The sequence below is a fragment of the Heterodontus francisci genome, chromosome 23, assembly GCF_036365525.1.
Source record: "Heterodontus francisci isolate sHetFra1 chromosome 23, sHetFra1.hap1, whole genome shotgun sequence".
Lineage (NCBI taxonomy): Eukaryota > Metazoa > Chordata > Chondrichthyes > Heterodontiformes > Heterodontidae > Heterodontus > Heterodontus francisci.
The window spans coordinates 33,557,340-33,573,964 of record NC_090393.1 but is presented as its reverse complement, the minus strand read 5'-3'; the positions used below and the strand labels follow the sequence as shown (position 1 = coordinate 33,573,964).

General features: G+C 42.0%; 1 protein-coding gene across 2 annotated transcripts in view; it reads right to left on the bottom strand.

Annotated features, from left to right (window-relative positions):
* Positions 1–16,625, bottom strand: part of kntc1 (kinetochore associated 1) — a 154,493-nt gene that overhangs the window by 96,651 nt on the left and 41,217 nt on the right. For both annotated transcript variants that reach the window (XM_068055050.1, XM_068055051.1), the window contains exons 22-29: positions 13,550–13,693; positions 13,404–13,460; positions 9,901–10,002; positions 7,767–7,886; positions 7,072–7,215; positions 5,377–5,475; positions 4,639–4,742; positions 148–250 (exon numbers count right to left, since the gene is read on the bottom strand). In XM_068055050.1, coding sequence (XP_067911151.1) covers positions 148–250; positions 4,639–4,742; positions 5,377–5,475; positions 7,072–7,215; positions 7,767–7,886; positions 9,901–10,002; positions 13,404–13,460; positions 13,550–13,693 — 873 coding nt within the window. The remainder of the gene's footprint in view (positions 1–147; positions 251–4,638; positions 4,743–5,376; positions 5,476–7,071; positions 7,216–7,766; positions 7,887–9,900; positions 10,003–13,403; positions 13,461–13,549; positions 13,694–16,625) is intronic.

Sequence of the window (16,625 nt, the reverse complement as noted above, 5' to 3'; positions counted from 1 at the left end):
AATGGCATGACTGTGACTCCAGTCAAACTTTATCTTTGATCTCAGAATCCAAATACAGTGCTGCAATTATAATTTATTCAGAATCTAGTCTTTTCCATATGTTCACATACAACTTTTATTAATAATGTATTAAATTTACAATCCTACCATTATCTCATGGTCATTGAACATGTCAAAGTTCCTTATTCCATATCCTCTTAATAATTTCTTCATCTCCATCAGCCTGTAGCTCTCTTGCAACAATTTCACCCTAATAACAATATTATTGTTTTTTTATCAATATTATTTCTAGACACATCTTGGTGCACTTAACTTCCAGATAACTGTGAATATCTTCAAATTCAAACCATTGAGGTCTGAAAGGAACTCCAACGGCAAATGAGAAGTATTGCTCACAATTGATGCTTGTAACTGACTTTAAATTTGTTCACATGGAAAATAACAATGGGAGATGTAACCAACTTCAAGTCCTGATTGAACAGGTGTTATGAAGTATGTCAAAACTGTGATCAAGATCCCTCGATAATCTTCAAAGCCTAAATGTTTTCCATCTACTGCTTCATGCCTTCTTCATTTTTATAATCAACTTGCTACCAGTAATAAATTCAGTGTTGACAACATATCCCTTTCAGTTCAGCATCCAGGTAAGGCTGCCTAAAAATCATACCAAGAATGTTTGGCCTTGTGTTGATTAAGCTCATCTCAGCCAGGACAGTGCTGAGACACTACAAATGACCATCGTGCTTTGGGTTATTTGAGAGTAAATCATCCATGAATCCTCCTACTAGAAATGTTTAGAAACTGAATGAAGAGAGGATTGGATTCAACAGACATCCTATAGAGTCAAATAACCCACCATAACTGATGGAGGAACAACCACCATCCATGAAAATGTACCCCAGTAAGGAAGTCTGCAGTGTGGTATAACTTGGAAAGAAAACTAGGAGGGGGAAGACAAAAAAAAATTGAAAACCAAGGAAAGTGGTCAAATCATTCCTTTCTATTAGAAAATAGCTGTTTAGAGTGAATGCAAGGGTTGCATTTACAGAAGCATTTTCAGCCAACAGGAGAGTCCAAGAAAATAATGAGTGCCGTAAAGTTGAACTTTTTGTGGGGCTCTATTCATTACGGCAAATATGAAATGATCGAAATAGAAGACCCTCTTCCCATGAAGCACTGCTGTGGTCCAGAACCTCTGCAGCCTACTGTTGTCAAAAAGTCACCACCAGCTTTATCTCCCTATAAGAACAGGAGTTCCAACTTTGAGTAGATGTTGCATTCATATTAATGAACTCTATCTAGTTTCAGGAGATTTTTAAAGCATAGACATATCAGCAAAAACATTTCCATTTTAGAAAAGACATGATGGCACTTAACATTTGAAATGTCTTTCCTCAGGACAGTGTCCTCAACCCAATCATCAATGACCTTTCCACTGTCACAAGTCCAGAATGAGAATGTTCACTAGCAAATCTATAGCATTTAGCAGCATTCATAACTCCTCCAATAAATAAACAGCCCATCCCAGCCTACAGCACAACTTGCAAAATATTCAGGCTTAGGCTGACAGGTGGAAGGTTACATGTATTCCACATAAATGCTATGCAATAAATGTCACCAACAAGAAGTGGCCCAACCACTTCTCCCTCATCGTCAACAGCAACACCGTCAACACTGACCATAAGCTTAACTGGACTAGCCACATAAACAACTGCAAGAACAGTTCATCTCCTGACCCCTAATGCCGTTCACCATTTACAAGGCTAAAGTCAGGATGGTGATGGAATACTGATCACTGACTCAAATGTGCGTGGTCACAAGATTCAAGAAACTCTACTCCTTCCAGGACAAAGAAAGCCGCTTGGTAAGCACCCCTGCCGCCGAACTTAATATCCACCCCTGCTCCATCAACAACACATAGTGGCTCCAAGTACATACAGGGTGCATTGGTGCAATTCACAAAAACTTATCCCCATAGCATCTCCCAGACCAGTAACCGCTACCAGCAAAAAAGGACAAGAGCAATAATCTCATAGGAATATCATCACCTCAAAGTCACACACCAGAACACAAAAATTAGGAGTAGGCCATTCGGCCCCTCGAGCCTGCTCTGCTATTCGATAAGATCATGGCTGATCTGATTGTGGCCTCAACTCCACTTTCCTGTCTGCCCCCCATTACCCTTGACTCCTTTGTCAATGAAAAATCTCACTAACTCAGCCTTGAATATATTCAATACTCTCTGGGGAACAGAATACCACAGACTAACAACCCTCAGAAAAATTCTCCTCATCTCAGTCTTAAATGGCAGAGACCTAATTTTTAAACTGCGTCCCCTAGTTCTAGCCTCCCCCACAAGGGAAAACATCCTCTCAGCATCCACCCTGTCAAGTTCCCTCTGGATCTTACATGCTTCAATAAGATCACCTCTCGTTCTTCTAAACTCCAATCAGTCTAGGCCGAACCTGCTCAACCTTTCCTCATAAGATAACCCCTTCATCCCAGGAAGCAGTCGAGTGAAGCTTCTCTGAACTGCCTCTAATGCATTTATATTCTTTCTTAAATAAGGAGACCAAAGCTGTACACAGTACTCCAGATGTGGTCTAATTAAAGCCCTGTACAGCTGTAGCAACACTTCCCTACTTTTATATTCTATTCCCCTTGCAATAAACGGCAACATTCCATTTGCTTTCCTAATTATTTGCTGTACCTGCACGCTAACTTTTTGTGATTCATATACCAGGCCACCCAGATCCCTCTGTACCGTAGTTATGCAGTTTCTCTCCATTCAAATAATATACTGTTTTTTTTTATTCTTCCTGCCAAAGTGGACAAATTCACATTTTCCCACATTATACTCCATCTGCCAAATTTTTGCTCACTCACTTAACCTATCTAAATCATTTTGTAGACTCTCTGTCCTCTTGACAGCTTACTTTCCTACCTATCTTTGTATCATCAGCAAATTTAGCTAGATATATTCAGTCCCTTCATCCAAGTCATTGATGCAGATTGTGAATAGCTGCAGCCTCAGCACTGATCCCTATGGCACTCCACTAGTAACAGCTTGCCAACCCAGAAATGGCACATTTATGCCTACTCTCTGCTTCCTGTTTGCTAACCAATCCTCCATCCATGCTAGTATGTTACCCCCTACACCATGAGCTTATTTTGTGTGGTAACCTTTGATGTGGCACCTTATTGAATGCCTTTTGGAAATTCAAGTATACCACATCTACAAATTCCTCTTTAATTAGCTTGCTTGCTACTTCCTCAAAGAACTCTAATAAATTAGTCAAACACGAATGCCGGGATTTTAACCCGGTGATGGGGGTGTCGCCATCCGGAAAGAGCAACGCCGAGAACCCTGTGTCGCCTCCTCTGTGGGAGGCCCGTCAAATCTAGTGCCAATCAGGCACTTAAGTGGACAGCAGCGGGCCTTCCACAGGATGAAGGAGCCAGGCAACAGAAGTCCCACCCTCTGAGAGCTACCGGCCCATCACAGGCCAGCAGGTCCCCCTCTTCCTGATGCTGGGTCCCTCGTTCAGGCACTGTGCCCTTTAATGAGGGGCACCCCACTCCAGCAAGCACTGTTTCTTGTGCCGTACTTCCTATGCAGTGACAAGGCCGCCTGCCGCACAGATAATTGCAGCGGCGGCTGGATAAGACCCTTAATTGGGCATCAATTGCCCAGTTAAGGGCCTCAATTGGCTGTGGAACAGGAAGGCCATTCACAGGCTTTCCCGTCCCAGACTTAATTTTGGTGGAGGCAGAAAGCCATCACCATCCCACCCAATTATATGCTCTCCCCCGCCTCCAAACCCGCCACGAGGACAGCATAAAATTCTCCCCCCAGTTTCCCTTTCACAAAACCATGTTGGCTCTGCCTGATTGTATTATGATTTTCTAAATGTCCTGCTATTACCTCCTTAATAATGGATTCCAGCATTTTCCTATGATAGATGTTAGGTTAATGGCCTATAGTTTCCTGCTTTCTGTCTCCCTCCTTTCTTGAATAAAGGTGTTAACATTTGCGATTTTCCAATCTGCTGGGACCTTTACAGAATCTAGAGAATTTTGGAAGATTACAATCGAAGCATATACTGTCTATGCAGCCACTTCTTTTAAGACCCCAGGAGGCAAGACATCAGGGAACTTGTAAGCCTTTAGTTCTAATAGTTTTCTCAGTACCTTTTCCCTTGTGATTGTGATTGTTTTAAGTTCCTCTTCCCTTTTACCTCTTGATTTTCAAGTATTCTTGGAACATTTTTTGTATCTTCTACAGTGAAGACAGACACAAAATTCAACTCTTCTGCCATTTCCTTGTTTCCCATCATTAATTCCCCAGTCTCACCCTCTAAGGGACCAATGCTCACTTTAGTTACTCTTTTCCTTTTTAAATACTTGTAGAAACTCTTACTATCTGTTTCTATATTTCTAGCTAGCTTTCTCTTATACTCTAATTTCTCCCTCCTTTTTTTCAGTCACTCTTTGCTGGTTTCTAAAATCTGTCCAATCTTCTGACTAATCTTTGCAGTATTGTACATTTTTTCTTTCAATTTGATATTATCCTTAACTGTCTCTGTCTCAAGTACTGTAATTATATTCAAATCATCATAACACTAAAAAGTTACATACTTGGGATGATTCTTTTCCAAATGCTGTTTGACAAGCTGTTCCACTGCATCACTCCAAGGCACTACTGCTCCATACATTATTTGTAGCACTGCATCAAAAATCAGCTATGAAGTAATATCACCGTTACCATAAAGAGAACAAATGATAAAAGAGCTGTTAATATTTTTAACAACTAAAATACGTGAGCATTATTTTCCCCCAACAACCACCCCCCCAAATACCACTAACAGAATAGAGGGGCAAAATGCCCTCAAGATCTACCAATGATACCAGAAGGGGTTGTGATGGCAAGCACTGAAATACATTCCTAACTGATCCTCCTTAAGGGACAAGTGCTTCACTTTCATCTCATTCCACTCTCTCCAATAACCTAAGCAAGCTCAGTAAATTTTAGGCAATGAAAATAATAAAATTACTGGTTTACCATAAGCTAATGTATAGTTGCCAGCGTTCGCCAGAGCTGGCGGACAGCCATAAAGGCGGGGCTAAAGTGTGGCGAGTCAAAGAGACTTAGCAGTTGGCAGGAAAAAAGACAGAGGCGCAAGGGAAGAGCCAACTGTGTAACAGCCCCGACAATCAAATTTTTCTGCAGCACCTGTGGAAGAGCCTGTCACTCTAGAATTGGCCTTTATAGCCACTCCAGGCGCTGCTCCACACACCACTGACCACCTCCAGGCGCTTACCCATTGTCTCTCGAGATAAGGAGGCCAAAGAAAAAAAAATGTATATGATACTTACATCAATCTCAGTCATACACCCAAGTACAGCCATAGCTTTGGCCTCCCATGCAGTTTCAAAAAGAGAGGCTGAATGTGAGCTACATCGTTCCAGCAAATCCTATTCAAAACAAGACAGTAAGGGGATTACACACCTTTGGTATCTTCAAAGAAAGGACAGATTCCACTTTAAGGCTGTAAGGTACAAGTTACACTGAGAAAACCCAAAAGCATAGTTGTCCCTATTAGGTACATTTGCACTATAGCTGTAGCTTTAGTGTGAATCAATTTCACAATGGACTGATGCTATAGTCTTAAATGCAGCTTGTATCCAGTATCAGGGCCAAATCTGACACCAGAACTATGTGGAGTCAGACACCCTGAAGAAGGTATTTGCACTTTGCTTTGTTTTGAGCCTTGACACCTGGCTGACACTTGAAGTTTCAGGCATTGCAACACCACTAAATTGTAGAATACACTATTACAAGGTTTTCAGCAACAATCACAGTGACCTTCATCTGCTGTGGAAAACACCAGGCAGAGGAGCGATCATAACATAGGCTTAGAGAATATTTGGTAAAATACTAAAGGAATATTATTGCAAAAGGAAGTTACTCATAAAATAGATATTAGAAAAGTAAACATTTATACATAGTTATTCTCAACAAAATACTGAAATAACAAATTTTGAAAGGAAGCAGCAAATTGCAGTTCAATAAAGCTTCTAAAGCAAATTTTCTTTCTTCAGTTCAAAAGCTCACTCTGTCCTCCCCCATGAAAGCATGGTTTAGTACGTAGCTTTTACACATAGTTACACTGCGGAAAAAGAGAAAGACAGCTTCCCAGAAATACATAAAATGCTTCAAACATCAAAATGTCTAGCACTTGGTGGAAGAGCAAAAAACTGGATCAACTGCATTGCTCTAGCTAGACAGCACTGTGTCCAGCTCTAGTCAGAGACACAAGAGAGACATTCAAGTGCGGAATGCAGTTCATGGATCAGCCTCCTTGTATATGAAGGCAGTGTTAAAAGAAAGTCTAAAAAGTCCTGGCTTTCCAACTGTGAAAGGTGATGATTGAGAAGTGAATTCTAACAGTACGCAGGAGAGTAAAGAAAAGATAGAGAAAATGTTTTCAAGGTCAATTGCAAAGGCAAATATAAAACCACTAGTGGAAAGATATTTTTACATAGGGACCAATGCATGGAATGGACTTCCAGATAGAGTAATAGTGGCAAAACACCTGCAATTATTTAACAAGTGGATGTTGCAGAATATTTCTGGATCCATTAACCAAGATGGGACGAATAACCTTCCTCATCCTTAATTCTCTTATGAAGAGAGCACAGCAAGGGAACAGTTTTAGGGATAAAGATTTAAAATACACCATTCTTCCTCCCTGAAACTCTTAAAATGAAAGTGTTCCTTCAATTTTTCCCAATTGCACATTTTACCTTTCCTATGGTATTGAGTATAACTGTTGATGAAATACAACTGCAGAATTACATATGAAGTGTCTTTTTCAGGGTAACAAAATTTAACTTACTATACCCACCTTTATATACCTAACATTTTAAGTAGCAATGCCATTAATTGTTTAAATACATTTCTCCAGTCAAACAGTCTACAACAAAACATCTTACCGTTCATCTATTGGATTTGTAACTTAGATTAATTTTTTCATGAAGATACTGCAGTTATAGTAGAATAGCATTCACCTTTATGTAATGCAACAGCAGCTCTTCCTTCTGCAAGTTGTGCTTGGTTATATAAGGCTGTATAACCTTTTCAAGAGTTGATGGAATAAGCTCTGGAGCCAGAACTCTATCCAACATCCGAAATACAATAGTGGCTGTAGTTTCCTAATAAATAAATCAAACTATTAGCTCTTTAGTAACCCGTATAGTGTAATATACAAGGAAGAACAAATCCTCCAGTTAAATCACCATTTCATATACTAATTACAATTTTTACTCTGATTTTAGATAGTGCAATTTCAAAAGAACATGATTAAAACTCTTTACAATTTCGGTCACTGGGATAGTCAAGAACTCATCGGGTGATTAAAGTAAGAGTAATATTTAATAAAATTGTGCACAAGAACAGTTTATTCCAAATTATGTGTCAAATGATTGATCATCTGCTAATAAACAAATATTCATTGGATCTGAACTTCAACTACAATAAGGCTCAGTATTACCTTATAGTATAATATCTGGTAAGGTATAATAGTACAGTATTAATCTCTACATTACAAACACTGGCAGCTACTTTACAACACAAGCAGCAGCTTAAAGATGACACGACATTGGACCAAACTGGATTTTCCTCTATGGTGCATTGTTTGAATGCGCCAATTCTGGAAGTAACAATCCATTTTCCTAGCCTATCTTTGATGTAAAATACCACCTACTTTTTCAAACTCGGAGAGTGCCAGTCTGCAGTTGTACTTCCTGTGGAGGTCAACCAGCTCCTGCAGATTATTAACCAATGTCTTCAATTGGTACACCTCCTCACAATCAATATCTTTTTTCTAAATTTAGGACAAATTAAACATAAAAGCTTGTCAAAAATTTAAAACAATTCTTCACCACCACAAAAATCTAACGGTTAACTTTTTAAGATTTACCCTTCTTCTCCACCCCACAAAATTTCCCTCTCTTCTAAAGGCACCAATGCACGTTGTGATAGTTCTATGGGTGCTTTTCAGTCTTAGACCAGTGGTTCATAATTTGTAGAGAACAATTATAGTACCTCTACTGCTACCTTGCAAGATCAACTAACTGCACAAAGCAATTGATTGAACTATGCACCTTCTGGTCTTTATGACTGTGCACCAGGTTGTGCAGATATCAGGTAAGGAATTTAGTAAGGAAGACTGCTCAGTGCATCTTCAAGCAACTTTACAGAAGTAGTAAAAACACCTTTACACTGTCATTACTGTACACATTTTGAATGCCCATTGAAAAAGTTTATCATTTTAAACCAACCAATCTCTATAAACATTCCATGTCCTACTTTCTCCATTCTAAATATGTTACATTAAGTTTGAAGACATCTTTTAAAATTCTAGTTTTACTTGATAAGACAAAAAGGTACCAATGGAAATTAAGAAAATTCTATACATTCCACATCCCCACAAAAGAGAATCATAGACCTTTAATTTCCAAAGTTAGTATTGAACTTTTTTTTTTGGAAGGGGGCAGGTAGCAAAAGGAGGAGTATTACTCTCTAAGCACAGTAGTTTTTTAAAAAAAATACACCCCACCCACTCTGAATTGTTCAACTATCCAAAGTTGCCTTTTAACTATGGTATGCAAAAGCATAATCCATCTGTTTTAAAGGCACCTTGCAGAAGTTCTAAATTCAAAACAAACATGTGCTCTGGGCAATGAATTACATTAGTCAGCACTGGTTATTTCCCAGTGTGGGATTCTAGTTGACAGGATGCACTAATACACTTGATATGTTAGGGAAATGTCATTTAATATCATCTTCTCAGCAGCCAACACTGTTCACCTATCTATGTAGGTACCAATGGCTGCTTGGAGGGGAATTCATATCAGTCATATTTATCCTTAAACCTACAACACAGGTCATCAAGGAGGAACCTATGCAAAGTGATAAAAAGAACTGACAGCCAACACAGAATTTCTAACCCACAACACTAAAACATATGAGTCAAACGAAAGCTAAAACTTGATACCAAACAGCAGAAAAATGTAATACTTATTTCAGAAGCTTTCTCATGCCCAAATTACTATCATTTTACATTGTTGCTGAGTGGTTGCAGTGCACAAATTTTCAAAAAAGACTACATTGTGCAAGAGCCAGAAGCACATTGAAGTTAGGAGGCGAGAGATCGTTAGTATATGGCCTTGTGTTTTATACCAGTTGTATAGATTTTAAGCTATGCTTTGCAATTAAACAAAGAATCGACTGGACCACTTGTGAGAACCTTTTACACTTAGTATGCAATCATTTGAATGCCAGGGGAGTAAAGTAAATATGTCTCCCGCTCGTTAGCATTATAAACAGAGTGCGCAGAAAGCTAAACTCTCTGCAATCATCCAAGTTAAACTAGGTAATCCCACTGAACTAAACTGCAAGACAAAGTTACTTGGAGCATGACTATTTTGCACAACAGACCGTATACAAACTTGATGTTCTGTTTGACCCATAGTTCAACTTCAAACCTTGCACCTAAGCCACCATTTTCATTTATTCCCACCTCCACAGCACTGCCTGCTTCAAACCCACAAATGAAACCCTTTTCCACCTGCAGACTCAAATTCAAACTCTATCCTCCACAAACCTACAAACCTCATTGCAGCCTTACCCAACCCTACCCTCACCACTATGTAACCTCTCCCTCCAATTCTGCCATTCCTTTCATTTCATTATTGGTGCCAAAGCATTCAGCTGTTTGAACGCTTCTCTCTGGAATTCTTTTCCTAGACATCTTTTCCTTGCCTCTTTTCTCCATGCCTTCTCAATACTTTAGTTAATCTGAAGAAAATACAATTTCAGAAATGAGTAAATCCTACTAATGGAATCCAAAGTCCAGCAGTAATCAGCTGAAGTTCATTTGGTTTCTTCGCTACAAAGTATAGCTCTGCCATCTGCAATCCATTTTCTGGCCAGTTTGCCTGTAAAAGTATTTTAAAAAAGGTGGTGGTAATAATTATAAATAATGATCATTTCAATATTTGCAACAGCTCTTAATTTTTCTTTAAAATGAAATGTTACTTAAGGTGAAGGGGCTTACAAAAACATTCAAATCAATATAGATTTTGTACGCATTTTCAGATTCTGGATTTAAATTGATAAATAATCCCAAAAGAAAAACTTGTATTTATAGAGTGCCTTTCATGTAATAAAATGTCCCAAAGTGCTTCACAAGAGTGATTAAGAAACAACATCTGAAACCTACCCACAAGGGTGGTGGAAGCGGAAACAATCAATGACTTCAAGAGGAAGTTGGATGGTGACCTGAAAGAAACAGACTTGCAAGGCTACGGGGATCGAGCTGGGGAGTGGGACTGACCGCCTAGCTCCATGGAGAGCTGGCATGGACTCAACGGACCGAATGGCCTCCTTCTGTGCCATAAATGATTATGACTAAGTTACACAAAGAGATATTAAGATAGGTGAGGGTAGGTTTTAAAGAGCGTCTTAAAAGGAGTAAAGAAAGGCAGAGAGACAGGGAGATTTAGGGAGAGAATATCAGAGCTGAGGGCCTAGGCAGTTGAACACACAGCCGCCAGTGGTGTAGAGAAGAAAACTGGTGATGTGCAAGAAACTGGAGATCTTGTAGGATTCTCGGCCTGGAGTAGGTTACAGAGATAGAAAATGGCGAGGCCACAAGAATAAGAATTTTAAAATTGAGGCACTGCGAGACCATGAGCCAATGTAGGTCAGCAAGCACAGGGGCAATGGGTGACTGGGACTTGGTGGGAGTTAGGATACAGGCAGCAGAGTTTCAGATGAACTCAAGTATACAGAGTGTGGTAAGTGGCAGCTGGCCAGGAAAGGATTAGAACAGTTGAGACTGGAGATAGTAAAGGCATGAATTCGGGTTTCAGCAGCCAGTGGGCAGAGACTTGGACAGAGATAGGTGGTGACATCAAGGTGGAAGTAGATGGTCTTGGCAATGCAGGGGATATAGAGTTGGAAAATCGGCTCAGGGTCAAACAGGACTCGAAGTTTGTGAATCGTCTGGCTCAGCCTCGACAGTGGAAGGGGGGCAGAGTGTGTGGCGGGGACTGTAGACACTGGTTTCAGTCTTCCCAATATTTAATTAGAAGAAATTTCACTTCATCTTGTAGTGGATGTTGGACAAGCAGTATGTCAAATCAGAGGCAGTTGAGGGGTTGAAAGTGTTAGTGCTGAGTGTCAGGAAAACACTATATGCCAAAGGAGAAATATTAATTCATTGGTTGGAAACTTACATTACACTTTTAATGGAGAAAATCCTACAGTTAACGTTTTAAAAACTGGCAGCCAAGATGGCCATCGCAATTTGCATGTGAAATGCCTCAAATTCCAGAACATCAAATTGGAGACACAAGTCCAGCAAGAAGTCCAGCCAGGACAATGCTTTGGCTAACTGAGTAGATTATCCAGATCACCCTTGTTAATGGGACAATCAAAGCCACCTTGAGGCATTCATGAGTGGAGATGCACCTCCAGCAGGTAAACATTGACAATACCACCTGAGAGGGGTTTTGGGCTTTCGAGTTTGGGCCTCATTAAAAACAAAGGGGATTGAGAGAGCCATGTGACCGTCTCTCCAGGCTGTGTAAAACTAGGAGTCTTGATACCCACAAGACAGTAACTGAGACTGCAGCAGCAGAAAAGGCTGTGTGCCTCCCTTTCTCCAGAAAACATCAAGTATGAAAATGATCTGCGACTGTGGGCCCTTCAAGCCTACAGATTACTGCAGAGACCAGGGGAAGAGAGCCACCTACATGACTGCCTCCAAGAAGACCCTGAGCCAAGCGGGCCAGCCACAAAGTGCATTTTAACCAGGCAAAGACTTCAAGAATAGAACTCCAGCTGGAAGACCACAGAATCATCCAACCTCAGACTGTATTTAACTTTTATTTATTTTGGACTTTAATCCAACCAGAAAACCTACTTTCCATTTTGTAACCTATTTGTGTGTGTGTGATCCTCATGTTTTTTTTAATTCATTCGTGCCCATCCCTAATTGACCTTGAGAAGGTGGTGGTGAGCTGCCTTCTTGAACTGCTGCAGTCCATGTGGGATAGGTACATCCTCAGTGCTGTTAGGAAGGGAGTTCCAGGATTTTGACCCAGCGACAGTGAAGCAAAGGTGATATAGTTCCAAGTCAAGATGGTGTGTGGCTTGGAGGGGAAATTTCAGTGGTGTTCCCACGTATTTGCTGCCCTTGTCCTTCTAGGTGGCCGTGGTCACGGGTTTGGAAGGTGCTGTCTAAGAAGCCTTGGTGCATTGCTACAGTGCATCTTGTAGATGGTACACACTGCGGCCACTGTGTGTCGGTAGTAGAGGGAGTGAATGTTCGCGGATGGGGTGCCAATCAAGCGGGCTGCTTTGTCCTGGATGGCGTCGAGCTTCTTGAGTGTTATTGGAGCTGCACCCATCCAGGCAAGTGGAGAATATTCCATCACACTCCTTGGTGGACAGGCTTTGGGGAGTCTGGAGGCGAGTTACTTGCCTCAGGATTCCTAGCCTCTGACCTGCTCTTGTAGCCACAGTATTTATAAGGCTACTCTAGTTCAGTTTCTGGTCAATGGTAACCCCAGGATGTGGATAGTGGGGGGATTCAGCGATCGTAATGCCATTGAATGTGAAGGGGAGATGGTTAGATTCTCATTTTGTTGGAGATGGTCATTGCCTGGCACACGTGTTACTTGCCACTTATCAGCCCAAGCCTGGATACTGTCCAGATCTTGCTGCATTTCTACATGGACTGTTTCAGTATCTGACGAGTTGTGAATGGTGCTGAACACTGCGCAATCATGTGAATGCATGCATGAAAGTGTAGCATTTTTCTAAATTATTTTTTGATCTGGTTTAGCTTGTTGAGTATAATAAATTTAACTCTTCTTTGGTTAAACTCAAGAAAACCTGTCCGATTGGTTCTTTCACAAACACATTAAAGGAAAAGGTGGTAAGCACAACCACTGTTTAAAAAAGGAATAAACCCAGTTGTGGTCAAATAAGAGAAAGGGCAAGAGGGGTGACTGTGACCCCTCCTCATTTGGCCGTAACATGAGGTAAAGCTGGATGTTGTCAGCATACATGTAGAATCTGATATTCTATTTTTAGATGAAAACATGGAATAGTTAACTTATATAACTACCTTTGTTTCAGATTTACAGCAGCCACGGTATTTTGCTTTTGTAATAGTTAACTTTCAGCTTGGAAAAAATATTTTGTAGCTTTTACACTCAGTATCTTGGGGAAATCATTGACAGTTTTCACTGAAACCATAAAAGAAATTTCAAACTGATTTTATCCTCAGTGCTGTAATTGAATCCATTCAAATTGTTCTTCTCGTTACCTTCTCAGTTAGTTCAAGACTGCGGGCTCTGTGCTCCAACCATTTTGCCAGAATTTTCTACAAAAGTTGAAGCAAACAAAACCATTACACCCTGTGCACAGTAAAAAGAAACAGCAGTTCTTTACCACAACCAGCTTCATCATTACCTTGCCCTCGGGAACAATCCTTAAAACAAAGGGGATGATGACATTTCTGAACCAGAGACAGAGTTCCTGTGAAGGGAGGCTTGCAGGAAGAGAATCTAATAAGTTCTGCAATCTTTTCAAATCAAATTTGTTTTCAAACTCCACCTGAAATTGAAAAAATGTCTTAAGAACAAAACTCTTACTATTCAACTGCAAAGCTTAATATAAACTCAATTCAGTGCCACTAAAACACACACACAAAGTGTTCTGCCTGACTTAGAACTGTAATTAGTCATGAAAATCCTGATTGTTGCAAGTGTTGCTTACTAGTTAGCTACAAAAGAAAGATGTGTAACAAAGGTGGAAAAACCAAGCTACATGGAAATGCCAGCAACATTGTATGGAGCGAGGAGCAGACAATGTGGCCAGCTCAACCAAACAGATGAACCACTGAATGCCAGTAGAAGAAAGCAAAACCAATAAGAAGCAGCTCCAACAGGGCAGCTCATGAAAGGGCAAGCAGCATCCAACCATGTTCCAGAAGGAAAGCAGGGGCTAGTCTGGAATGTTTTATTGTGTGAGTCAACATTCCCAGAAAATTCCCGGGGCGGCACATTGGCGCAGTGGTTAGCACCACAGCCTCACAACTCCAGGGACCCGGGTTCGATTCTGGGTACTGCCTGTGCGGAGTTTGCAAGTTCTCCCTGTGACCGCGTGGGTTTTCGCCGGGTGCTCCGGTTTCCTTCCACCGCCAAAGACTTGCAGGTGATAGGTAAATTGGCCATTGTAAATTGCCCATAGTGTAGGCAGGTGGTAGGGAATATGGGATTACTGTTCTTTTGGGCCTCCTTATCTCGAGAGACAATGGATACGCGCCTGGAGGTGGTCAGTGGTTTGTGAAGCAGCGCCTGGAGTGGCTATAAAGGCCAATTCTGGAGTGACAGGCTCTTCCACAGGTGCTGCAGAGAAATTTGTTTGTTGGGGCTGTTGCACAGTTGGCTCTCCCCTTGCGCCTCTGTCTTTTTTCCTGCCAACTACTAAGTCTCTTCGACTCGCCACAATTTAGCCCTGTCTTTATGGCTGCCCGCCAGCTCTGGCGAATGCTGGCAACTGACTCCCACGACTTGTGATCAATGTCACACGATTTCATGTCGCGTTTGCAGACGTCTTTATAACGGAGACATGGACGGCCGGTGGGTCTGATACCAGTGGCGAGCTCGCTGTACAATGTGTCTTTGGGGATCCTGCCATCTTCCATGCGGCTCACATGGCCAAGCCATCTCAAGCGCCGCTGACTCAGTAGTGTGTATAAGCTGGGGATGTTGGCCGCTTCAAGGACTTCTGTGTTGGAGATATAGTCCTGCCACCTGATGCCAAGTATTCTCCGAAGGCAGCGAAGATGGAATGAATTGAGACGTCGCTCTTGGCTGGCATACGTTGTCCAGGCCTCGCTGCCGTAGAGCAAGGTACTGAGGACACAGGCCTGATACACTCGGACTTTTGTGTTCCGTGTCAGTGCGCCATTTTCCCACACTCTCTTGGCCAGTCTGAACATAGCAGTGGAAGCCTTACCCATGCGCTTGTTGATTTCTGCATCTAGAGACAGGTTACTGGTGATAGTTGAGCCTAGGTAGGTGAACTCTTGAACCACTTCCAGAGCGTGGTCGCCAATATTGATGGATGGAGCATTTCTGACATCCTGCCCCATGATGTTCGTTTTCTTGAGGCTGATGGTTAGGCCAAATTCATTGCAGGCAGACGCAAACCTGTCGATGAGACTCTGCAGGCATTCTTCAGTGTGAGATGTTAAAGCAGCATCGTCAGCAAAGAGGAGTTCCCTGATGAGGACTTTCCGTACTTTGGACTTCGCTCTTAGACGGGCAAGGTTGAACAACCTGCCCCCTGATCTTGTGTGGAGGAAAATTCCTTCTTCAGAGGATTTGAACGCATGTGAAAGCAGCAGGGAGAAGAAAATCCCAAAAAGTGTGGGTGCGAGAACACAGCCCTGTTTCACACCACTCAGGATAGGAAAGGGCTCTGATGAGGAGCCACCATGTTGAATTGTGCCTTTCATATTGTCATGGAATGAGGTGATGATACTTAGTAGCTTTGGTGGACATCCGATCTTTTCTAGTAGTCTGAAGAGACCACGTCTGCTGACGAGGTCAAAGGCTTTGGTGAGATCAATGAAAGCAATGTAGAGGGGCATCTGTTGTTCACGGCATTTCTCCTGTATCTGACGAAGGGAGAACAGCATGTCAATAGTCGATCTCTCTGCACGAAAGCCACACTGTGCCTCAGGGTAGACGCGCTCGGCCAGCTTCTGGAGCCTGTTCAGAGCGACTCGAGCAAAGACTTTCCCCACTATGCTGAGCAGGGAGATTCCACGGTAGTTGTTGCAGTCACCGCGGTCACCTTTGTTTTTATAGAGGGTGATGATGTTGGCATCGCGCATGTCCTGGGGTACTGCTCCCTCGTCCCAGCACAGGCATAGCAGTTCATGTAGTGCTGAGAGTATAGCAGGCTTGGCACTCTTGATTATTTCAGGGGTAATGCTGTCCTTCCCAGGGGCTTTTCCGCTGGCTAGGGAATCAATGGCATCACTGAGTTCCGATTTGGTTGGCTGTATGTCCAGCTCATCCATGACTGGTAGAGGCTGGGCTGCATTGAGGGCAGTCTCAGTGACAGCATTCTCCCTGGAGTACAGTTCTAGGTAGTGCTCAACCCAGCGGTCCATCTGTTTGCGTTGGTCAGTGATTATGTCCCCCGATTTAGATTTGAGGGGGGTGATCTTCTTGATGGTTGGCCCAAGAGCTCTCTTCATGCCATCATACATTCCTCTGATGTTTCCGGTGTCTGAGGCCAGCTGAATATGACTGCATAGGTGTTGCCAGTAGTCGTTTGCGCAACGCCTAGCTGTTCTTTGTGCAGTACTTCTGGCTGCTTTAAGTGCTGCGGATGTTAAATCGCTGGGGGCTTTCTTGTAGTTCAAAAGTGCAATGCGCTTAGCGGCTATGACAGGTTCCAGCTCTTCATTATGAGATTGAAACCAGTCTGCATTTCTCTTCGCACTTTTGCCGTAGGTGGTCAAAGCTGA